General features: G+C 46.3%; 2 protein-coding genes across 2 annotated transcripts in view; both read left to right on the top strand.

Annotated features, from left to right (window-relative positions):
* Positions 1-16,353, top strand: part of LOC125756098 (caprin-1-like) — a 35,768-nt gene extending 19,415 nt beyond the window's left edge. Inside the window, exons 8-9 of the mRNA XM_037649807.2 lie at positions 14,146-14,247; positions 15,722-16,353. Coding sequence (XP_037505735.1) covers positions 14,146-14,247; positions 15,722-15,795 — 176 coding nt within the window. The 3' untranslated portion in view covers positions 15,796-16,353. The remainder of the gene's footprint in view (positions 1-14,145; positions 14,248-15,721) is intronic.
* A 2,139-nt stretch (positions 16,354-18,492) lies between these two features.
* The window catches only part of LOC119382075 (uncharacterized protein KIAA0930 homolog), a 29,304-nt gene continuing 22,045 nt past the window's right edge, over positions 18,493-25,751 (top strand). Inside the window, exons 1-3 of the mRNA XM_037652172.2 lie at positions 18,493-18,680; positions 22,008-22,159; positions 25,288-25,467. Of these exons, the coding sequence (XP_037508100.1) occupies positions 18,572-18,680; positions 22,008-22,159; positions 25,288-25,467 (441 nt within the window). The 5' untranslated portion in view covers positions 18,493-18,571. The remainder of the gene's footprint in view (positions 18,681-22,007; positions 22,160-25,287; positions 25,468-25,751) is intronic.

The raw sequence follows: 25,751 nt of genomic DNA, 5'->3' as shown, positions 1-25,751 counted from the left end.
CGGTGGCATGCCAAGTTGCAACGCGCACCGCTAGGCCTAACGAGCGCTAGCTGCCATGTCGGGCGGCCGCGGACTACAGAAGTTGCGGTTTGGTGCCGAGTCAATGAAACAATTTGCAATGTTGCATTTAGAAGGGGCGACTTACATCTTTACGAAAACGCGGGCGTGCGTGTGAAAACACTCGAGTGGTGGTTTGTGGTCGCCACCGTTTTCGACATCGCGGACGCGCAGTGTGTTACCGCGGCGACTTCCCGTGACGGCGCATTTTTTTCCGCGTTCGTTATGTCGGCACCGCAGGTCCGCGGACGCTAACAGTTCAACATTTTCAAATGTAAGCAGATGCAAACTTACGCCCCAGTCGATGCCGCGATAGTCGGAATCGCGCGCCTGCCTGTTGGTCATGTTTTGTACACGTGCAACCTTTCAAAAATGTTGTTTTGGTTATAGTGCGGATATTCGCGACTCCGGTGACTTACGTTATAAGCGGTCTATGCTGTATACAGTCGACGTCCGATTTCCCGGACTCATCTGTGGCACCGTCAAGTTCCCAGTGATGCTACCGCTGCGCCAATTGCGCCAGACTGCGCCAAAGAGCCCTGGCTGCTACAACCTGCTACATTTCCTCAAAATTTGGCGATTCTGCGCCAAGCCTGCGCCAAAGGGGTGTACTCTGACTTTCAGAAATGAAACTAACTACATGAAGTTCCCCTATTGAGAGCGACATCGCGCTGTACGCGGACGTACGCGGACGTTCTCCATGAGAGTGATGAAAATGGAGACAAAATACAGTGTAACCTCGTTACAACGGATCTGTTTACAACAGACATTCGGATATTACATACCAATTTGCGGCGTTATGCCGACCTCCGTATTAGTTTCCATTGATTGAGCTTCGTTTACAACGGATTCTGGTACAATGGACATCGGATATAATTGACTAAAATTTCAGGCCAGCAAGGTGGTCAGGACTCCTTTAGAGCGGACTTTTACTACCACGGTCATTAACTTCGACTTCAAACATCGCTTACCATACTTTCGGGACGGGAGCAGCGCACGCGGATATCGACGTACCGATTTTAAGAACGAGGCCGCCGATCCCCGGTCTGTCAATGATCAGCTATGCCTAGCTGTAGCGACAAAAAAACGGCGCGCAGCGTGCTTGGTGTTGCGTTTGGGACGCTGACACGCGAAATTGCGAGCCGCTGCCACCGCTTCTCCGCGCGGTCGCTGAGCGGCGAGCTTGGCCGGGGGGTCCGCTGCCGATGCGCAAAATGCCCATCCGCGGTTCTGAGGAGCCAGCGGGCGATGCGATTCGTTGCTTGAGACGAAGCACATTACGGCTTCTTCGCTTTCGCATGTCCGCTAGCGCGATGTTCTTGTCTGCACAGTTCGGATTTGGCTCGTAAATCGGCACCGTGAACGGAGTTAGGCCTAACCACGACATCTAGTAGAAAGCTCGGTTGCGATCGATGTTCGTGGCCGCGGTGCCCGATGTATCAAAGTACGTCATGCTCGATTGCGAGTACAAGGAGTTGTCCCGCATTGGTCTTCGTCATAAGCTTCGAAGTGCTGATAAGAAGAACCTTGAACAGCGGGTCCAACGAGTCAACGCTATTAGTCGCACGTCTGCGATGTTCGCGACGAGTGCAGCGCGCTATCGTAATCTGATGATTGAGCTTCCGCTTGCAGCTGCCCAACTAAAGCGTTCCAAATTATCGTCGACCCGTAAACACAGAACGAGTGCGAACGCGTCACTAAGTAGCGCAATTTCCGACAGCCACGACCTCGCGACACACAAGCAGCAGACGACGATCCCGAAGCGAGCATTAACACGTTTTGGCTGCTTCTGCGGCAATACCGCAGAAGCCAAAACGTGTTTTTCGTACGCTTGTTACTGAATGGAGGAGCCAGCTGAAACGGAGAACTTGAACGCTCTTTACGACGAGCCCAAAATGGTGGCGCCCAGTTGCACCGTTGCCGAGCTATAATTTTGAAAAACGCTTTTTTTATATTTCCGCAATTTTCGCCAAGTCGGCAGACGCAAAACAAATTTTTCATAGCACTTCTACGTAGTTTTCATTGGAGATATTTTGGAATCGGATAGAAATGGGCTACAGAAACTGAAAATGCGATTTTTCAAAAATCGTATTTTTTTGTCCCCCGTTAAAAATAAGACCATGTTTGTGACTCGTAATTCTCTCCGGTTAAATGAGGAGATGCTTCAGGTGGGCTGCAGCGGCCGAAAACGATGCAGCCTACTTTGGAATTCGGCAGTCCATGGAACGTTTTGCAGTGTGACCGCGTGACGAACGCAGAAACTCTGTGCTTGGCATGACTCTCAAGGTCATCCCATACTCGTGGGCCGACACAGCAACTGCCTTGTTTCCCAAGTTATTTGGAGATTCCGAAACAGCGAAGCAGTTTAGTTGTAAGAGGTTCAAGGCATCCTACATAATTAGTGATGGCCTCGGGGCGTATTTCAAGAAACTTGTGCTTGACGAGCTGAACAAGCCAGATGTGGTTTTATCTGTTAGCATTGACGAGACCCCTCTTCCTGAACAGAGGTGCCAACAACTTGATGTTGTAGTTAGGCGTTTCTCCAACAAAATGCAGCGAGTTGTGGAACACCTGCAGTCTTTCCGGCTGGGCTCTGCGACTTCGGAAATTTTGGCTAGTGAAGTGCGGAGAGCAATGATGAACCTTCCGCAGAAAAATGTCATTTGCTTTTCGACGGATGGCCCTAATGCAATGAAAAGCTTCAGAAAAAAGATGCAGGAAGCATACCCTGACATCATAGATGTAAGAGAGGCTGCTTGCACAAAGTGCACAACTCATTTGCCCGCGGCTTGAGTGTTGTTGGCTCGGATGTCGACGCTGCTGTGGTCGATGTTTATTACTTTTTTAAGAATTCTTTGGCTCAGAATGAATTGTTGAAGGCAGAGCACCTGCTCCAAAAGCTAGTTTTGCTGCTCCAAAACGCAATTTTGCCTGCTCCAAAAGCTGCTCCAAAGTGGCCTAAGCCAGTAGCATCACTGAGTTCCCCATAGAGTCAATGTATTAAAAAGTCCGAAATTCCGGACGCTTATAGCCTTCGCCATCCGATTTCCTGGACTTTTTACTGTTAACCGCCGACCCAAAGTCACCACCGACGCCGCCATTTTGATTGTTTTCATATCCTCGAACCCACCATACTTGTATCGCAGGTGTTGCCAGCAGCACCGCGCCGCGGCTGCCGTAACCTCGAAACCGCACGTGTCAATCCGTTGCCAGCCGTAGCTTAGCCAAGCCAAACCTCACTGTGTTCGTTCACGTGTTGTTTTGTCAGCTCTGCGGTCGTGTCTGCGGTTGATCGTTTGCTGCTGCGTGCTATCTTCAGTGATCACGTTTCCCGACCTCCAGCATCCACCGAGTTCCTAGCTGTTTCGTGCTGCGCTTTTCGTCGAGCGGATTCGCCGTTTACAGCGATGGCACCGACTGCTCCTTCGTCTTCGCCCGCGCACTCGACGCCGAGACGGCCGTCTCGCCCCAAGTGGACAGCGTGCATGACAAACTGCCATCCGCGGACATTGCCTTCGACGATCTGCGCACTGCCGGCGTGTCGATTCTAGCCGGGATAACCTTTGAGGGCTTCACCGATGCTGACAAAGACCTCGAGCTATGTGCGGAGTTGACCGATGACGAAATCATTCGTCAAGTTACGGAGGATTCCGACGACTCCGACACCAATAACGAAGAGCCAGCTCCTACACAGCCAACGAGCTCGGAGTTGACGCGAGCACTGATGACACTGTCATCGGTGTACAGCGGCAACATGACGTTGACTGAAATTGAGGCAGACATGATCGCGGGCAAGCGGACCGTGCGAAAGAAAATAAGCGACTTCTTTGCGCCCAAGTGCTGACCTATGAGGTAGCGCCGGCCACGTCGTATTTTTTTTTTTACGAACGGCTCTTTTCAGAGCTACCTAAACGATGCATTGGCTGAATTGAAATGGGAATCTTCTACTCCGGCCGTGATCCTCTCCTTCAGCGAAAAATACCTACCAAAAAGGTGCTTTTTCACGTGCATTCGTTTTTCCGGACTGCCCGATTTTCCGGACGTTTTCGCGGTCCCTTGAGGGTCCGGGAAATCGGACGTCGACTGTAAGTCAACTTTTTTTTTTTTTTAAATCAGAGCGCCACGTTTAGGGGGGTAGGCTTATATGCGGATTCCTACATGAAAGGGGGGGGGGATAAAAAAACAAACGTAAGGAAACCAGCGTTTATCAAGGTTATTACTATTACTTTGCGTCTATTTTATATGCATATTACAGTCGTTCCTGGATATATCGAACTCGAAGGGGACCGTGAAATAGTTCGGTGTATCGAGAATTTGAAATTCAAAATATGCGTATTTAAGGCTTAAATTAAAGCACTGCAGGCCTCGACACAGTTTTCGGAAATCGTAAAAAGCGCGAACATGGATGATTCGCTCACATCTGCTCAAGAACACGGTGACAACTTCTTCTTTTGCAAGTTACCGCTCTTTATTTCGCATGAAAATAGTCGGCAAACTTGTCTTCCTTGTTGCGCGCCGTGAATTCATCAAGTTATCGTCAATATCATTGAAGCTTTCCAAATAAGCAAATTCAGCACGTTCGGCCACAACAGCGGTGATCGACGCTGAACGCCGATGCAAGCTCTGTAGCGCGGTAAAGGGTTTAGCGGTGGCAGCGGCGGCATTGGCATCTTCAAACCGCACGGGTCCATTTCCGCAGCACCGGCAACGTCAGCTATGATCTCCGCATCGATGCAGTCAGGAACAGCTACGTCGTTATCTGCACCGATGGAGTCGCTCGCTGTGCTCCCGTCCGATACGTCGCAAAATTCACTGATGCACCGTACGCCGTAGTCAGCGGTCATGACGCACCCAAAGTCATCACCTGGCACCAAGGCCCGCAAGGAAACTGTGCACGACTGCGTTTACTTGACGTCGCTACAGGCACCGGTCATCATTTTATCGCTACGAGCGGTACAATGTTTAGCTTGGCTTCCGAATGACGACTTATTAAGGGGAGACGCGGGTTCGAAAAGTCGCGGTTTTCCGAAAAAATCTGGTTTTTTTTTTCGGCTGTATTGTCATCCTTGGACTATAATCTTTATTTCTGAAAATATCAAGCTCAAATTCGCACGAGAAATTATCTAAAAAGGCCTTCCGAGTGAGAAGCGTGACGCGAGAAATGCGCAAAAGTCGCGAAAAATGGTGTAGTTTGCGTCCTTCTGTTGCGAAAATGACGCGGTGCCCGCCATTTGCAATCCTGCCCGCATGCAGCGTAAAGCTGTCTTCTCCACAATACACCAGGGGTTAGTCTCGTATCTTCACGCAGAATAAATAAAAACGAGAAAAACAACGCGTACGCCGAGCGTTTTGAATTTCGCGGCACGTCAGCGCGAGGCCGCCATTGGACCGGCGGCGCGCTCCACCCTCTCCTCCCCTCCCATCTTCCCGGCAAAAGAACGAAGCCTCAAACGACGCGACCGAGTTGTTCTGCGTTTCTTCAGTATTTTCGTGCCATGGTAAGCCCTAAAAAGCGCAGTTCTGATGTCCGAAAGTTCAGGACTCGCCACAAGTATCGAGGGAAACGGTGTCGGACGCTTCCCAAAGCGACAGCGATGGACGATGCCCCCGACGCTCCGATATCGGATAGGCCTAACGCCGACACCGAACCCCGCGACAGTGGTTGTGAAGTTGACGCTGCTGTGAAATTTATCAGTGCATCCCAAAAGAAGATTGGATTCTTTGAGAGTGAGCCTAGACTTGTAGGTGCTCCTACTGTCAACACGATGCTTTGCGAAATCGGCGCGCTCACGGCACTTGTGGCGGGTTCGGCATGCCACCCTTGCCGCGAACGGAAGCTCGGCGTCCGAGAGGCGGCTGGAAAGCGCAGACTTTCGGCATTCCTCGAACTGTGTTGTGAAAATTCCGATTGCCCCGAGTCTACACTTTCGTCCACGCACACGTGGAGGCGGATTGTGGCCCAATTTGATGTAAATAGTGTTTTTTCTGATAAATGCCAACGTTTCAAACTTTCAAACTTGTTTTTCTCATTTTCATTTTTTTCGACCATTTCACGTTTTGCGGGCAGCCTTTTATAAACTATATTTATTGTATAGTAACGAAACTTGGCACACGTATTCTTCAAGACATGTAGAATGCAAATATCTACTTGAAATTGCAATATCTATCAGCATTACTTGTGAAATATTCGGTTACTGTTTCAAAGGAGACTGAAAATAATCAGTTACAGAGTACAATTTTTTTTTATTAGTTCCATTATCTCTGTGGAATATCTGGATAGATATTGGCACTCTACAGTCTACAAAGAGTCTAATAAGATTCAACACAATGATTTTACTGAAAGTTAAGTACATAAAAGAGTTCCCGCAAAAAGTGTAACATTTTGCCATTGTGTATGACATAACTCAACAACTGCAGCAGCTACATGGAAAGTCATGACATATTTGAAATCTGCATGAAAAACTATACATATAACAGAATTTTCAAGTCTCTATTGCAAAAAATTAAAAAAAAGTTGTTTCGAGGAGCGTCTCCCCTTAAGAAGAAGCGAGAAGTACACAAGTCCACATGCCGCAAAAGACAATGACAACCCTGCACACAGAAACATTTCTGCATTGTCGACATGTTGGCGATAGCGATGACACTTCTGGCTTTGTAGAAGGCAGCCGTTGCTTTTGGCGAGAAATGCGAAAGAAAGCCTCGCCTCTGAGATGTGCGTTTTAAAACCGAAAACAGAAAAAATACATCACGAGATTGCAGATCTCGAAGGCCATGCTTTTCGGGCCCGCATGCCATCGTGCGCGAATAAACAAGGAAGGGAATGCAAACATTACTATGTGGCTGCCGAGTCACTTGCATTCTCATTTTGAAAAACACTATGTCCGCGCGTTAAAACCTGCGGTTCGTGCATCAAATGTACCGGTGCAGTGACAAGCGCTGCACAACGAACTAGATCAACACAATGGTATAATACCGCCTTTTCGTCACCTGCGTGCGGCAAGGGATCGGAACTTGTTAGAACGCGGCCGAAAAATGATCAATATTTTTAGGAAAAATGCACTTTCTGGGCTTCGGCGCGGCGCAGCGTTCGATATAACGGATGTTTCGCTGTGCGGGAGTTTGATATACGTGCACACCAACCCCATACTTCTGCATGGGAAATTCAAGGGGATTTCTCAACTGTTCGATATAGCCAATAATTTGATATATCCGAGTTTGACATATCCGGGATCGACTGTATATAGCAAAAAACAATTCAAATATATTTTACCCATTTTCTACATACGGTACTAAGTGTTCTGTGACGGTACGTGGATCAACACGGCGAATGCAGCCTCCATAGGTCCGATCTTGCACGCGCGAATCTCGGAGGCAGGACGGAGAGCTTCGGCATGGGCTTTGGATCGGTTCGTGACCTTCGTCAGAGTGCATTGTGGGCCTGCATTGTGTGCGTTGATTCTGCTCAGCCTTAGCAAGCTCTGCTGTCTCTGTAGCTTCGCCCTCGTCGACAGATCCGCACCGAAATGGCACCAACTCATCGGTGCATCTACAATGCCGCCTTCAAGCGAAAAGTGATCCTTCACGCTGAATCGACGAACAACCTCTCAGCGGAGTGTGAATTCGGCGTCTCGGAAAAATGTGTGCGATGTTGGGGCCAACTGAGGGATAAACTTTGGGTGCGCTGGATCGTGAAAATCGTTCCGGGGACCGAAGGAAGGGAAGTACCCTGCCATCGAATAAGCTGTTGAAAAATGGGTCAGCATGACAAAGGCCGGAGTGTGTCCTACGAGGACATTCAGGTGAAGGCTCGCAGTGTTGCGAACGGATTGGAGATCGCCCGCAATGAATTTAAAATTTCTTAAGAAGTGGGTGACGAGTTTCATGAGTAGGAACGGGCTGAGTCTAAGGCGACGCACGACTGTTTGTCAAAAGCCACCCGAGGAATATGAAGGGAAAAAAAGCCTTCTTGAACTTTGTGAGTGAACGGAAGGCGCAACACACCTTCATGCTCGGTCCGATGCTCGCTCCGGGAGATCGTCGTCTGCCGATTGCACGTCGCAAGTTCACGGCTGTCGAGAATCGCGCCACTTCGTGACATGTTCGCAATTGTTCTGTGTTCACGGCTCGACGATCACTTAGAATATAATTACGCTTCCGTTTTAGGGCTGCAAGAGGATGTTCGCCAGGAGTGCGCCGCGCTCCTGGCGAACATCGCAAACGCGCGTCTCAGACCGACTCTCTAGCTTTGATTTCTGCTTATCAGCACTTCTGACATCGTGACGAAGGCCATCGCGGGACGACTCTTCGTACTCACGACCACACATTACGCACTTCGAAGCAACGGGCACCACGGCCTGCGCACCTACTGCTCGGAGTCGTCACTAGGCCTAACTCCGCTCACGGCGTCGTTTAGCGAGACGAACCTCGAACCTTGCGAGCAAGAACAACGCGCTAGCGTACCCGCGGCTGTGTGCTTCTTCGCAAGCGAAGAAGCACATCGCTCGCCGGCACTTCGGAACCACGGATGGGCATCTTACACATTGGCAGTGAACTCCGCAGCCAAGCTCGTCAGACCTCACGGCCACGAACTGCTCGGAGCAGCGGTAGCAATTTCGCGCGTTGGCACCCGAAAATGCGAGACCAAGTATACTGCGCGCAGATTTTTCGTCATTGTAGCTGCGCATTCGCGCATCGTCACCAAACGCCGCCACCAAGCACATCACGCGCCGGCTCCACGGACCCCGTGGCCGAGCACTTCACGGTCAGAGTGCTGTCAATAAGCATTAGTGACGTAATTTAGATGTGCTTGGAGCCGTGCTTGGTATCGTCGCAGGCGTTTATGAATGTTCTGAAACAATGAAAGCCTCATAGACTAGCATTGCCGCGGTCGGCCAAATGATAATACGTTTCATATGCGAGAGTGGCAAAAGACCGTGTATGAAGCAGGGGGACGAATTTTTATCTGCCCGCCTCGCGTCATTGAATAAACTGCTCAAAAATCTCTGTGCCACTAACGTCTTGGCCATAACTGTTTCTTATTTGGAATGAAGGCATCGGCTATCATGGTGTGAGCCATTTTCTGTCACAACAAACCTCTCTTTGTAAAAATTATTCAATGATTAATTGTAATCAATAAGCAAGACTTAATTATGCTAATTACAGCATAAGTACAAGAAATATGTAATTATTTCAGTATATGGCCTTATTAGATTGCAATATCTTCTTTTCTGTCACACCACTCCTTCATACAGATAACTTGGTTTGAAATCCATACTGGTTTTTTGTAGATCAAAAAAAGGAGGAGGTTATGAAAAAAGAACAAAGGCACACTGGAAAAAGGCCACATGTCCCAAGAAGTGAAACATCATAAAACAAAAAACCAAAGATCACAATCTTAAGGTGTTTTAGAGAAGGCCAAACTTTAAATGCAGTTTTTTCAATACTGTTTTTTTTGCACGTTGCTCAGCTCGTGGAGCAGATATCTTGGCAGCTACTGCACAGATTTTCATTCCGTTTTCTTTCTAATCGTTGAAGTCTTGTTGACAGGATGACATTATTCTTTACCTTGCTTAGGGCCTAGTTTTTTTTTATATGTGATAATTAGTGAATGAGAAGTTCTGATGCAATACATGAAGCTGATGGGGATGTTATTTGTAAAAAAACTAAAAGGAATAGACAATTTTTAATAATGTCATACTGTGTAGTGTTCTTTTGAGTAAAGATCAAAACCACTTGGACCTTCCTGGCATGTTTTGTTACAATGCTAGGCTTTTCACTAGCAGAGTATGTCATCAGATTATGTAACATAGTGTAATTTGAAAACTACTCGAGATATCGCAATGAAATTTCATATATAGCTATTCGAGACACTCTTCAGTGTGCCTGCCAAATTGCATTGCTCTAGGTCAACAAACAAAAAAGTTTTTTTCGATCGCCACCTCCCCCCTTAAGCATCGGGTGGCGGCACTCTACAAAGACTAGATGGACCAGGACGACAAGCCCCAAACGCTGACGGGGCGTGTGAGGCGGTCTCCTTTGAGCACTGTGGCACAGCGGGTGTCCGACGCTTGGTACGGGCTGCCAGACAACATGGTGCGTGAAGCTTTCGTGAAGTGCGCGATCACGACTGCTACATGAAGGCCTAAACTTGTAATTTGCTGGCAATCTTTTTTTTTTTTTTTTTTAATCAATGCGGCCCATTTTCTAAAATAATTTATTTGCAGTTTTTTTCCCGATTTCGGGGTCAAAAGTCGGGGGGTTCGTCTTATATTCGGAGTCTACTTATACGCGGCAATATATGGCAACTTGTTTAGTTTGCAATAGCAGCGGTGTGATAACTGCGTCAATTGCACCAAACTGCTCCAAAAGACTAATCCTGCTACATTTTCACTATTCTGCGCCCAACATGGTGTTTTCATATTTCGAAAACGAAACTAATCTATCGTGTTCGAAACGCCGTAGCATGCGCCTATGCTCACATGCACTCACCATGCTACAGTAGCTGCGAGTATGCATAGTTTAAGGAAAATGTGCGAGCTTGTGCAGTGCTGGTCGGACTACCTTTCTATTGCACCATAGACCGCATGTAACTTAAGTCGCCAGAGGAGCAAATATACGCACTATAACTAAAACACCATTTTCCAAAGACTGCTCATGTGCAAGAAGTGACGGTCAGGCAGCTGCGCCATTCCTGTGCACGTCTATAGAGTCACATGGCGTGACACAGGGTTGCTTGATGTTGTTATACCGCTAGGTTCAGACTTCACTTTCGTCGTAAGCGCGGCAGCCTCGCACGAACTTTGTGAAACGTAGGACATTTTGCCGCTAGTATTTTGCGAAATGCCACCTTTGTCACATACTGCTGTAAAAACCGGAATACAGGTTGACCCCCCGACTTCAACTACTAAAAATTGAAAAAAAAAAGTGTATGGAATGGCCAAAGTTTCAGAAGGCGCTCTTACCGTGAAACAAATGCAGCTTCAAATGGTGCACAGTGAAAATGCCATTTATCCACACGTGTGTTTACATGCACATTCCACATGGCAGAAAGCCAAAAGATGGGCTACAAGTATTATCTTCGTAAAACGTCAAAACCATCTTGACAGCTTTAATTTGGATGCACTCCGAGGTCACCGGTAGCAACCACGACGTGAGCGTGGCTCCTGGATAAACTCTGCAACCTTCGTCTCCAGCTCTAGATATGCTGTGGTCTGGCACCAAAGCAGTTTTCTTCTGATTACTGCGTGTCGTTTTGCGATCCTTCAGTGTCCGCCAGTAGCGAATGCTTGTGGTGCATTCAATCTGCCCGCTGATCGTGGCCATACGTGCCGCTGTAACCGGAGCTGCCGCCATCGCAGGAAGCAACAAAAAATAGAGTATCCGCTGAGAGTGGAGTAGTGAGAACACCCATGCAATGATAAACTTTCAGTTATTGCTTGCAACTCACAGTTTCCGCTCGCATTCACGTGTGCTAGCATCCCAACACATCTTCCACACACTTCAGACCAGATTTCTTCGTGCCTTCGCAAACTCACCCGCTGTTTTCTTCAATGCTACGGTGAACTGTCGTCGGTCACCGGTCGAGGACAAGAAAAAAGGCAGTCCAAATAGATTCACAAGACAACAACAAAAACACAAAATGAGGCCGCCCACGGCACAAGGCTGGTTAGTAAACAATGCGATGGCGATGGAGGCGGCTGACTTCAGTTGCCCATAGTCACCAGACTTCCAAAGTTTTTCTGCCAATGACTGGTATATAAGACAGAGGGCGACTTTTTATGGCTGTTTTTTTTTTTTTTTTTTAATGACCTCTATTCCGGTTTTACGGTAGTTTTCCATGTTTTCTGGTGATGCGAATTTCGGATATGAATACATACAGTCAACGTCCTATTTTTCGGACCCCCTAGGGGCCGCGAAATCATTGTCTGCAAAATTGGGCAGTCCGAAAAAACAAATTTATGCTGTTTTATTCCCCTCAAGCGGTCAAATTGCGACATCCACATCAGAAATAGTTTTAATGCCTCCCTGTACACTTATCGGGTATTTTGGTGCGTGCCCAGGCTCTCGCAAATACATTCGGTACCTGCCGCGAACCCCGCTTAACTATGTGGCAACCACCACTTGCAAATTTGTGTCTCGTGATGAGTGCCGCTGATACCAGCAAAGCTCGGAATAGATTACGGCTCTTTCACATGGAGCGTTCGGAAGCGATGACGCAGCACACAGATTGTGGCAGAAGAGCGGACGACTCGACCGGCTTTCCCCAATGCGTGTGCGCACGTAAGCAATGTGCACACACATCGCTGAATCTCCGCCGATACGCAGCATTTGCTGCCGTGTGAAGTCGATCGTTTATAGTTGTGTGCAGCACATTGCAAACTTAGCTGACGCTGTCACTGTACGGTAGCTGTACCGTAAGCATGTATTTGTCATGAAATAGTTCATGATGCCCACTCCGTTCCTGACCGCATATGGGCGCGACAATGGCGAGCGAGTTTTGTTTGTGAAGGCAACGCGTCTGTGTGGCACACTTAGTGGTCTTGCACTAAGAGGCAGCATGGATGGCGGCGCGGTGCGTTTGGGTTCTCGTCTATTAAATGCGTGCAGTACTCATGCAACCGCGCTAGGCCACATGCGCTACCGAGCAGTTAACTGAAGCTCCTTATCGTAAGTGTTGTCAACGATTTTAAGCTGTATTGGCGCGTTTGCCACCTGTCGCCGTCACGTCTCCGTGCATTTCCGCTGTTTATCCGTAAAGACATCGCCACATGGTGCTGTGATAGCGGCTCCTTTGAATTTCTGGTCTGCATCAACCCATAACACATCAGCACTGCGGCAAAGCTGACTTTCGGACTCTGCTACTATTGCAAACAGATCGACTTGCGCAAGCGCTGGTTCAAACCTACGAAATGATAGACGCGGCAGAGGTGGGGGCTTCAGTTAATGTCTTTAGGACCCGCAATGTGGACAGAAAGTCCGAAAAATCAGACGTCGAAGAGTTTCAGCGTCCGAAATTTCGGACGTTCTTGTGCATTGAGGTCTAGCGAAAGCATCCGAAATTTCGAGCATGTCCGGAAAATCGGGCATCTGAAAAATGGGCAGTTCACTGTACATACCTGCCCATTCTCTCGATTCTACGGGCATGGCCATAAATCTCCCAAGTCGTGCAGAAAAGTGTATAATGATTGGCAAGGGGCTGCTAGCTGTTGAAGAACATGGTAGATTTTGTCCTGGAATTACGCACGTGTTGTATAATTATGTGTACCAATCGCCGACGTCTACAAATTTTGCTGACAATTTATTTATAATAATAATAATAATTTATTTATGACATTGCTGCGGCGCTCAGAAGCAGTAAATTAATACATACACCCATCAGTTTCCTTCCGGTGCGACCATAAGTGCTCCCCCCCCCCTTGCTTTAGAGGGCCCCTAAATCACCTTGAAATGGAAATATAGTTGTGGTGTTGCAGTTGTGCACAAGTCTGCAACAAAAACGTAGCCACGAGAATTTTTCGAAGTGGTGCCGTAACAGCGGAACTACACACGTTTGATGATCCAAAATCGCGGCTCCCGCTCGCTTCGCTCTTCCTTTGCTAAGCTCCATTCATCGGCTCGTCTCTCGTCTCGATCAGCGTTCCTCCGTACCGTGCAAGGAGGAAGAGCGGCGAGCACTTGTAGGTACCTGCGAACAGACAAGCAGGTTCTTCTTGTGGATGACATGACCAGACATGAATGTTCACTTCATGGCCGACACTAGGGATTACTGAAAGGCCCAGAAAGGACAAGGGATTGTTTCTTGGAATTAGTGGCGCTCTTGCAGCTCGTAGTGCTGCCACGCTGGCCGTTGTTCATTGTGACTGCATTCTGAACTTGGTGCGCGCGCTTACTTGAAGTGTTAAAAAATTATCGAAGATGATTTGGGAGTCCTTTAATGCCAACATGGTCGGATTGTGCAGTGTCCAGCATGTAAAGTCCCAGCAGCTTTTGGGAGCTGATAAGGGTGTTACCGAGTAGTGGCTAATTTTCACAGTGCCATCACGTCCTGCTATTTCGTCCCAATTCTTAATGCTGCCATCTACCTTCCAGGCCCACAATGGCAGCCCAACGGTAGCGGCCATGATCGATCAGAAGGCTACCGGGGAGCCCCAAGGCAGTCAGGGTCTGGACCTAGGGGAGGACAGCACCAGGGTAAGTGGCGATTTCTAATCGGAGGGCTTCAGCAACAAAAAATAGAAAAATGTCTCTGAGCAAATGGGACATGTGCTACTGCTTTGTGGTCGTACTGCAGATAAGGTAAAAATCTGATTTCGAGCGGCATAGCTCAAGCTGTCTAAGGCCATGATTGTGGCAGTTTAACTAATGGTCTAATGGTAAAATTTTATGGCACAAAATGTTATCGCGGTACGCAGGGTACGCACTAACCGGTAGGCGTAGGACGAAGCACTACTGCTTAAGCGGTCAGCGAATGCATTAGGCTCTATGAGACTGTCGGGGATTCGTCGCCACTACGTTTTAACCGTTAGTACGCTTAAAGCGGGTACGTATTAACGAGGTTTGACTGTATTGTGCGAGCACGTGACAAGAAGCTCATACTGTGTTGTGACGTCAGGGTACAGTAGGAACCGAAACTAGCTTTTAAAAACATACTGTAATTACTTTATCAGGGCGCACTCATGCTTGGCACTACCTTTTCTAGGCTCTTGAAGGCTTGAGCTTTCATTTGACGCAAAAAAACAACTGAAAATATTCGTGTCAGTACCCCTTTAAGGTCAGCCTTTCCTTTTTCTCCTGGGGCCTTTTTAAGGAAGCATTTCAAGGTACCAATCTTATTGGGTTCTAGGCAATTGCCAGGCATAGAGGAAAACAATATCTTACAGTAATGAGAGAAAGTTTGCTTCACTGCACGGCCTGCAGTTGCTGTGTATCTCCCCATTATTCTTCCACAATGCAGGTGAAAAGAAGAAAGTACTACACTCAAACCTCGATATAACGAATTATTGGTTATAACGAAGTAAATGAAGAATAGTCTTGTCATAACTACAGTGTTATGAATAAACGTTTATAACGAATTTTCGGATATAACGAAGTTATTTTCGGGGCAGATGTTACTTTGTTATAATGAGGTTTGAGTGTAGTACTTGCTGCATGTTGTACCTCTGCATTGCATGCACCAGGCAGCCTAACCGATCTTTGGTTATGCGCATTACTGTGGATCAAGGGGTAGTCCCCGTTACAAAGGGGACCTTTGTGATAGCCTGAGAGGCGCCAAGCTCAATTTCTTGTTCAGCCTGATGCCTGTATGAAAAGAAAAATCATGTTACAGTAACTGTAAAGTGGAGAGAGTGCAGCTATTTTTTGTTCTTCCTCCATACTTTTCGTCTGCTGTGCTTAAAAACCAAACACATTCTAATTAAAATCTACTGCCATTACCCTAGCTTTCATATGGCAAGTATGCATGTATTCTACGGTTTTGTAGAACACTGTGCATGCATACTAGATGCACCAAGTTGCCCAGGTAGATAGCTAGACCAACTAGCTCAAGTTCAAAACCTTTTAAAGCACTGTAATGGACGTGTGTGAAATGCGTGGACGTAATGAGCATGGAATGAAGGTGTTAACGTATTTGCCTCCTTCCTTAAAAATATTTTGCGTTTTTCTACAGGACGTGGGCGCCCAACAGGAAACCGTGGACCCCCTCGCAACACTGGTGTTCCAGCTGCCGCTTATGCCCAGTAACGGCTGCTGCCGATGACATTGCTTCGCCCAGTCGCCCCGGGAGGGCACTGCTACCAATGCACCCATCTGACTCTGCCTCCTGTCTGGGAGTTGTTGCCTCTGCTGCCCCTGTTCCTATCAGCCTTTGTTTTTTTTCTCTATCTTTCATTAATATTATATAGCCCTCCCTGTACTCCCAGACTCTCTCTCTCTGCATGTTTTTCATTTTCTGTGTGTCTTTGTCTTTCGTGCCTGTACCAGTCTGCCAGGGGCAGTGGAAGGCCTCCTCCTACTCTTCTTCGAGACGGGCGAGGGAGGTGCTGTATTAAAGAAGGTCATCTCTCAGGCGTGCGTGCCAGGACCAACAACAACCCTCGCCCTCTTTCATTCTGCAGAGAGTTTGTGCATAAACACATTGTTTGTTCCCCCTCTTTTTGTTTTTCCCTTCCTGTTTCCGTGCGGAAGTGGATGCCAGCAATTGTTGCGCACAGGGCTGTTTGCGTGCATGGCATGCACGTGAAAAAGCATGCCGAGGCGAATAAAGAGAGCCCAGGTGGATCTTCTAGTTTTAAAAAAATGCCCAAGTGTTCTGTCTCTTTTCTTGGCCTGCCTCACGGGCAAAACCTCTTTTTGTTTTTCTCATTGTTTTGCAGCTGTGGTTGTACAGGCTTTTGAAAGAAAATGGTTTCTGAAAATGCTAGCCACTTATACAAGGTAATGGAAAATGCTTTGCATTGTGTGAAAAAGTACAGGGACAGCTGTGTTGCACCCACAGAGCATAACGGAGTGCGAACTCTGATCAACCTGTGTGTCCAGTTTGCGTGAGCCAGACTGAGAATTTAGGCTAGTTCAACTGAAACACAAGCCAAAATATTTTGATTAAGGGGGGACACTGCGCCTGAAAACTTTTTTTTACAATTCTTTACCAATTAAAATCAAACTCACTGAGTTTATGTATATTTGTGTGCTGATTTCAAATATGCAATTTGTTTCCTAGTACAATGTGTAGTTTTTGAATTCCATGTGCCATTTTGGGAGCCCCAGTTTGACTAAATTGAGAGAGTTACAAAGTAATTAGGCACATTAGAATGACCTGGAATGAGTACAGAGTGCAAGAAAACAAGAATGGATGTTCTAAGCCCATTTGAACAAAAGTTGTGGCACGTTGAATATTTGTGGCTGAAATCCCAGCTTGGAGTAGACTAATTTGGAATGTTCATTGTGCCATAACTTTTGTTCAAATGGGTTTAGAACATCCATTCTTGTTTTCTTGCACTCTGTACGCATTGCAGGTCATTCTGATGTGCTTAATTACTTTGTAACTCTCTAAGTTTAGGCAAACTGGGGCTCCCAAAAAGCATATGAAATGTTTGATATTTTAAAAACTACATGTTATACTAGAAAAATAATTGCATATTTGAAATCTGCACACAAACATGCATAAACTCCGCAAGTTTCATCTCAATCGACAAAGAATTAAACAAATTTCAGGACCCATGTCCCCCCTTAAGTTGAAAAGTTTGGTCTGTTCACCCTTTGTACTAACTGAAAACAATGACAAGCACCAAGCGACGTTGGTTTGTTGAGGTACCGCTGGTTTACCCAAATGCGCGTAGGTAACTGCTTTAATGTCAGATATTTATTTTCCTGAACGCTAACGGCGTCATTAATATATAATGCATCGGACATGTTCATAGATGTTGCAAGGTAGAAAAATTTGCGTAACACTGTTCAGATTTTCCTGTGTGTAGTTTGCAACATCTTGGTGTGCGAGCCACATTTTGCTGTGCATGCGGATTCTGGTGCCAAAATCGGAATCCGATTGAAGCGTGCCATAGTTTATGGATACTCCGGATTAATTTTAACGAAGTGCGGCCGCCGTGGCCGGGTATCGAAACCGCGCGCTCAGTCAATGCAGTTCATGTGGAATGTGACCGCCGATTGGTTCTTGCGCTAAAGGCAGTTTTTCGCAACGATGTTCACGTCTCAAGCCTACTGCGATAGCCGTTCTCCGCCCCACACGACCATCTTCAGTGCCAAGGGCGTAGCCGGGGGGCGGGGGGTCCAAACCTCTCCTCTCCCGAAAAATTTCAATTTTGCTTGCGTATATATGAACGCACACATACAAACGCACGCACGAACATACATATAAAGTATGGTTGAACCCCCCCCCCCCCCCCCCTTGGGAAAAAAATTTCTGGCTACGCCCCTGATCTTCACCGCTCTCTGCTGCTGACCCGAAAGACGCGGGTTCGATGGAGGCGAAATGCTAGGGTCCCGTGTACTTATCCAGGTGCACGTTGAAGATTCTGAGGTGGTGGAACTTTACGGAGCGCTCCACTGCGACGTGTCTCTAGTCGTATCGTGTTTTTTTTTGTTTTTTTTTTTTTCGTAAAGCGCGCAAACTGCACAACGCTGGCGTGTAGCATTGTGCTCCTGAGCAGGAAAAAGATCTTTTCGGCTAGGCGGTCGCCGCGTTGCGTGGGTCCTGCACGTAAGCTTTCAACTCCTGACGGTTGCGACCAGTTGTGACAGCAACAAAACAATGGAAAGCATGCAAGTCTGCAAGCAACCATAAAGCTTCAAGTAAGCTGCAGAGTGGATGAAATGCTGGAAAAATTTCATCCTAACGAGGTGTTAATGGTCTTCGCTCGAGACCTCAGTCTGGTCTACACTGTAGTCTGGTCCGTCTGGTCCGAGGACCGTACCGACTCGAGAGCCGAGATAGATAAGAGGTCGTTTCCATTCGAAGACAAGATCATCCAAGACTAGCCAAAATTCGAGCGCTTCATATGTCATGGCAGACGACGCTCGAGATGGGAAGTCCGCCTCCAACTCATTGTCCAGCGTGTTTGCGGAAATATCCCAGCTGCGTACGCGCGAAGCCACAGACATCACACCGTCCGGTAAGCGCGCGCGGCAGGGCGCCTCGCTGCTTTTTGCGACGCGATGTTTGCGGCGCGTGAGCGAGGCCGCACAAGCGATGCGATGACTGCGGGGCTTTCTGACGATGACGCGCTGCACTCGGTGTCCCGTGACTCGATAAAATCACGCCCGCCTAGAGGCTCGTGAAGCAGTTTGCGACCGCAGGAAGTCGTTATGCTTACATCGCCGGCACGATGATTTCGTTGTGAAACACGTTGTTTCGTGAGCGTCCGAAGCGAAAGAAACGATCGCGGGCTGCGTACGATTGCACAATCGTAAATGTGGAGGCACTTTTAACTCTGCGCTTTCCACGAGTGTCCTTCGCACGACAGGAATAATGCGTTAGCGCGTTTAATGAATCGAACAAAACAGAGCGGAGCGAAACTGACCGCAGTATGCGAAACACGCTGTAAAGGAAGCATGTTGCACATCCTGCGATTCTGAAAAAAAGCCGAGGCTCCAAGTGTTTCCCAGTGCCCGATCGCATGCGCTTGCTATCGGATTAGGCGGTCATTGGAACGCTTTGATGTGAAACAATATTACTAATTGCATTATATGCATAGCTGTCATAGAGATAGAGGTTAGGTGTGTGTGTGTGTGTGTGTGTGTGTGTGTGTGTGTCTATATTTATATATATATATATATATATATATATATATATATATATATATATATATATATATATATATATATATATCCGTGTTGCGCAATTTCGGGGAATAGGCAAAGTGTGTTACAGCTCGCATGCACGACGCATTACAGTCATTCTCGAATGCACTGCTGTCTGGAACAACCGACCTTCAGGGTGGTTTTATGAATACTGTAATTCCAACATTCATTCTCTATGTGATATCATGCATCGCTGGAACGAAAGTTGACAAACATCATTCATTATAAGCTAACTAGTGCATCTGCAAGGCTATCATGCCTTGACTGTGTTTTCCGTAATGAGATGTAGGATTTTCTGCCCTTGGCTGGGTATGAGTGCAGTTCAATCAGTGTGTTGCCTCACATGCGCGAGCTACGATGGATGCTGAAGCAATGCTAAACATAAAAAATTACCATGCTCACTTTCAGGTCACAGTTATATGTGCGATATAGCTAGTGCGCTAATTCTTGACAAAATTAGTTGTGAAAAAGGAAAGGTAATTAAGCGTCAAGTGGCAGTGCATGACATTACAAATTGGTGGTTACGCATACACATGTCAACAGTACGACAATGCGAACTCTTTTGCCAGTATTTTTATTGTTTTGTGTTTGGTCACTTAACTATGAAGAATGCATGAATGCAATAAGTGGGTAGTTTTCTACAAACTGTGGCGGGAAATTTGGGTTTTATGATTTTGGCATGTTAGACAACAACGTGAAGTTAATAGTCACGATCGGAATACCAGATTAAATTATACGCTAGTACAGCTGAAACCTGATTTTATGGATTTTTCAATCTTACCTTGAAATTTTATTCCTCGGTTGTAAGCAAGACTGTTGTGTGATCTGTGAACCTGATTTTACCACAGAATCTGACAGCTGATTCTGATTTTGCGGAACATTCATAAGACCTGTGTGCCAAAGTTAATATGCGAAAAGAAGCAATGGATGTTTTAATGAAGGGGAGAAGCTTATTTACAGAGAAGCAGAGAGGTTGCCATAAGGTCATTATAAATGTACACACCATATATTCTCGCATATAACCCATCCCTGCATATTACCCATACCCTTAAAGGACCCCTGACAGCGAAATTTTTGTTGGTGACTTTTTTGCTGTAATTTGTAGCTTTGTGTCTGGTAATCTCTAAATTAAATCGTAGATGCTCTAGCGTATCGTACAACTAATTCTAGCGTAGTTAATTGTGACCATTTTAGCATCACTTCAAAACGCCCGCCTAAAAACCACAAGAAACTGGCGCCCCATGCGCGGGAGCGTCAAAGACCACGTGCACTCAAGCTGTGGTGACGTTGACAGCGCGGTTTTCAAATCGGGGCCCCGCGCGCGGTAGAGATTGAAAGTATGTGGGTGCCTCGGTATGGGTTAAACCTGTTAAGCGCGTGTCCCCTCACGAAAACTACCTCGAGAGCAGCCCGACAACAGAGCCAGGGGGGTGCGGAACAATAGGCCTCGCCGGCTGCCAGTCGTCGTATTGTGCACGTGCGCCCCGCAAACCTTCTGTGACGTCCACAGTACTTGCTTTACTCGTGGAACGTCACACGGGGCCTCTATCTACGTCATACCAGGATGTCGCAAGGTGCAGCCAACTCAAGTGAGCACTCACGCTTACTTTAAAACCAAATTAAGATATCTTAAAGGCAACGTTCGTCACTAATAATCGGTCAGATGTGCCCCCGTATACAGGAAAGTCAAACAACACAAAGATCTCGAGGTTTCAATTTTGGTGTCAGGGGTCCTTTAACATTAACTAAAAAAAGAAAAAAAGAACATGCATATAACCCGCACCCCCACTTTTTAAGCTCATTTTTCCGTTTTTTCGTGCTGGCTATGTGCGAGAAAATATGATAGTTGCACATCGGCTTGCACAACGTCCACATGCTTGTGAGCACACATCTGAATGCTTGTGTTTAGAGGCCACACAGTTTGTTTGCCATGTTAGTCAGTTGTATCATGTGACATGGAGTAACATTCCCTGCGTTGAAACGAGAAAATGCAATCTAATCTCTAGACTTCTGTATCCACAGCTCTGCTGTCTGCCAGTTGTATGTGCACTTGGCAGCAAAAGTTACCAGACATGGCCTCCACTGCAAGTGCGAATTCCTGCAGTTAGTCCATGACGCTTCTAACCTAGTGGTTAATGGTATAAGGTCACAAGAACTACCACAGGCTGGAACACTTAATTGGAGGCTGTGTTCCCAGACAAAGCGTGAACATAGCTTTCTCGAAAATTTTGCGTCTCGCAAACTTTTGCTGGAGTGTGAACTGCCTGTGCAACTTGACGCTTTGTGCGTCTTATTTTGTCACAAGCACACAAAAGAGTGAGCTTTTTCTCTCTGTGTGTGTGTGTGCGTGTGTGTGTGCGTGCGTGTGTGCGTGTGTGTGTGCGTGCGTGCGTGCGTGTGTGTGTGTGTGTGTGTGTGTGTGTGTGTGTGTGTGTGTGTGTGTGTGTGTGTGTGCACGTATTACTTGGGGATGGGGTGCTGCCCCATCCCCCCCTCCCTAATGCAGGAGCCCTTTGTATGCCTCTGATTGTCATCTTATCTGAACTGTTCGAATTTTGTTCTTTCAGTGCCAGCTGTCTGCGTGAGTAGATAATGGATTTGGAACCTCTGGACAGTTTCTGCACGTATTTCTCACGCAGGCTTTGTTGTTGTTACGAGTGCCAGCTTTTGGATGGACATCTTCATCCGGCACTTTTTGTGTGCCGAAGGCTCGGACCAGCACGACGATCTCGTGTTCTTTGTGAAGAAGACGGCATGCAAGGCGTCTCGACGCTACGTTCCACGCCTGGAGGTGAGAGTGCCACCACTGTTGAGGAAGGCCGATTCTGTCATCTTTAATGAACCGAGTTCTTCGCTTGGAAGACCTGGTGGTAACAAATAGCAAGAGCTGTATGTTTTGCATGGAGCCTGCAAGATAATATTTTTGGTTGACTGCTCTTTCAAAGAAAGTTATCATAACACACACTTGAAATATGCATCGTGTGACTTATGATCTCTCTTGTTCGTTTACTATTTAAATATAAATATGCAAGCTTTTGTTGCTACATTGCTCGACAAGCTCAGGTTTGTATAATTTATCGGCATATACTTCTCTTTATTGATTCAGCTTTTTAAATTGGAATTCACTTGTGGTGTCCGTTACACTTCGTGATGGCCCAATCACATGCAAGAATTGGTAGTGATGTTGTGAACAGTAATTACAAGTGAAGTACTGTTACGTGCATCATAGTCACATAAAGTTTATGTCCACAGAATGATGTAGCCTTGTTCCGGAAGCCTCAAGTTATCCGTGTCTTGTGTATGCCGGCTCATTCCTGTGCATTAAAATTTTGTTTATCTTACACCCTGCTCAATTCTCTGCCATCGTTGACTTTATTTATTTATCTTCCCCTGGAAACCATTATGTTACTCTAATTGTACTTACTCTGACCGGTCCACCCACCATGGTGTCTTATCAACTACACTCAAACCTCATTATAACAAAGTCACATCTGCCATGAAGATAACTTCGTTATATTCGAAAATTCGTTATAAATGTTTATTTTTAACACTGTATCTATGACAAGACTATTCTTCATTTACTTCGTTATAACCGACAATTCGTTATATCCGTGTTCGTTATATTGAGGTTTGAGTGCATGGCGTTTCACTGTTAAGAGGGGACGTAGCAATGGGAATCGTAAATTTCGTCAAAATGTTCAATTTTTCAATTTATTATTTTTTTGCAATCCTCAGACCATCTTTTACACCATGGTGAAATATTAGAACAAAATAAGCAGATGAAATCGAGAGAAACCCCTTTACTAGTCTGCTATCATCAAAAACTATGAGAAAACTCGGCTTTAGAAAATGCAAATCTTGCACTTTTCCCTTGGCACAGTGCTGCCATCTTGACATCACCGTAAAGAGGAGAGATCGGAGCTCAAAGTAGCCATAATGCTGCATTTCTCCAAAGAAAATTAAAACCATCACCATTTTGAGTTCCAGTTTTTTAGCTTAGAGCTCGATTTTCTTTGAGCTCCGTTTTCTCAGTTTTCATTTTATGTGCGCTTGCTGTCAGTCATCTCTGTGCCATTTGACAACAAACAAAGATATAACCCTTCCGTTTTTTCCACTCAAATCTTGAAACATCGGTGAGTGCCTTAAAGCTGTCCATATTTGTCTGCACATCATACAGACTTTTATAATTGGTTTTTTGTAAAAGTTGTTAGTAAGACTATATTTACAGGTGGTTTCAAAAATTTTTCATGAGCTTATTTGAATATTAAAAAAGAAACCTGTAGCTTCATTCATTGATTAATTTTGGGATGACACTTAGAGTCTATAAATTTTGGGACGTTAAACCCCAACAATTATTATATACTTGGAGTCTATCAAGTGTTGTAACTCAAAAACTACAACAGATAGCTCAAAATGAATTTCAGGTATGATATCAGCGTAACAAATCACATCTGCATACCAAATTTCATCACTTTATCTCCATAAATAACAAAAATAATTTTCATTGCCACGTCCCCCCTTGAAGGATTACTGACACCCTTTTTTGAAGGCGAGTTTACTCTGCCAGACAAGTACAGCGACAGCTCTGAGCAAGTGTGAAGCTCAGAAAATGCTGATAAGATACTTTATTTTGATATTAAGTCCATTTTTCCATGGCACACCTACCGACATTGACACTAGCTTGACGTCAGGCTACAGTACTAATTCTGGTGACTTCACGCAGCAGTCTGGCTGGTTGTGATGACGTCATGAACCAAAACATTCAAAATGGCTGCTTGTGTGTCACCAACGGAGCCACGGTGCGGAGCGGCCATAGAAACGTCACGATATCTTGCACAAACAAGTGACGAGAAGCTCATACCGTGTTGTGACGTCAGGGTACAGTAGCAACTGAAACTAGCTTTAAATATGTACCGTAATTACTTTTTCAGGGCACACTCACACTTAGCAGAACATTTCCTAGGCTCTTAGGGCTTTGCCTTTCATTTGAGGCATGAAAACGACGAATGAAAATTTTTGTGTCGGTACCCCTTTAAGAATGAAGATGTGGGTTTGATTCCTAGCCACAGTGGCTGCATTTTTGAACGAGGCTGAAATACAAAACTCCTTCCTGTGTACGCTTAGATTTTGGTGCACATTTCACAGAACACGACAGCTAGACTTCGACTATCGAAAGTCCAACTGCCTTGTCCCACAACACTTCTTGTTAACGCAAAAGCATTCCTCGGCTAGGCTGGTGAAAGTGTGCTCCCAGCTGGCGTCCACAGCCATGTCCGGAAAGAATGTCACCTCTCGCACCGGAATTGACGGCAGTGTCAGCAACTTCCACTGCATCCGTCTGCAGTCACGGCCGTGTTTCTTGGCTCGGTTGGTGAAAGCGTGCACGCAGCTGGCATTGTTTCAGTATCACTTGGCATGCGCTCCACTATGCCGCAGTAACCACCTGCAGCAGCAGTGTAGGAGAGGGAAATCTGCACAGCAGACTTTGTAGCATTCCTCCGTAAAAACAGCCTAGTTGAAAGAAATGCTTTCATGTTCTCATATTAGAAAATTACGCTTGAGGATCTTCTGCCATATTCTTTATGGCTGCCCCGCCACGGTGGTCTAGTGGTTATGACGCTCGACTGCTGACCCGAAGGTCACGGAATGAAATCCCGGCCGTGACGACTGCATTTTCGATGGAGGCAAAATTGTTCGAGGCCCGTGTACTTAGATTTAGGTGCACGTTAAAGAACCCCATGTGGTCAAAAGTTCTGAAGCCCTCCACTGTGGTGTCCCTCATAATCATATCATGGTTTTGGGACGTTAAACCCCAGATATTATAATATTATTCTTTATGGCTGTGTCGTTTTAGCGTTAACTACATTTCAATCTTGGAATGGTGTGTCCAAACTAAACCAGACATCTCCCTTTCCCCAGACAACCGTGCAGGTGTTCCGTCGCAATTCCAAGAAGCTTCCCATAGCGGACTTGGATCTGCATTGGGAAGAGACGGTCTACCTGAACCTCATAGTGCAGCAGCTCGAGTACACGCTCACGGCGGCTGCATGTCTACGCACGGGGAACCAGCATCTGCAGGTGCTGCGGCGACGCTCACAGGTGGGTCACACATTGTACTGTGCACAGGAACATAACAAAAGTATGGTGTAGACATCAGTCTGTTAACGCTGTTGTAGTACTAGTATTTTTATTGTCGTGCAAGTCATTTCTTATGGTTCACATATATGTTTCCCCAGCAAGTTACTACATAAATGTGTCAAACTTGCACAATCTTTTACCAGTGCACTCGACACTCCATTCCAACCTGGACAACTGTTGCTTTGTGCATTTTCTAGCAAGTCATTGCAACTAGAAAAGACTCCTGCTAACACAAACTCAAAGGG

This window comes from Rhipicephalus sanguineus, chromosome 2, assembly GCF_013339695.2.
Source record: "Rhipicephalus sanguineus isolate Rsan-2018 chromosome 2, BIME_Rsan_1.4, whole genome shotgun sequence".
Classification (NCBI taxonomy): domain Eukaryota; kingdom Metazoa; phylum Arthropoda; class Arachnida; order Ixodida; family Ixodidae; genus Rhipicephalus; species Rhipicephalus sanguineus.
The sequence above is the reverse complement of the archived record's forward strand: the minus strand, read 5'-3'. Positions and strand labels throughout refer to the sequence as shown.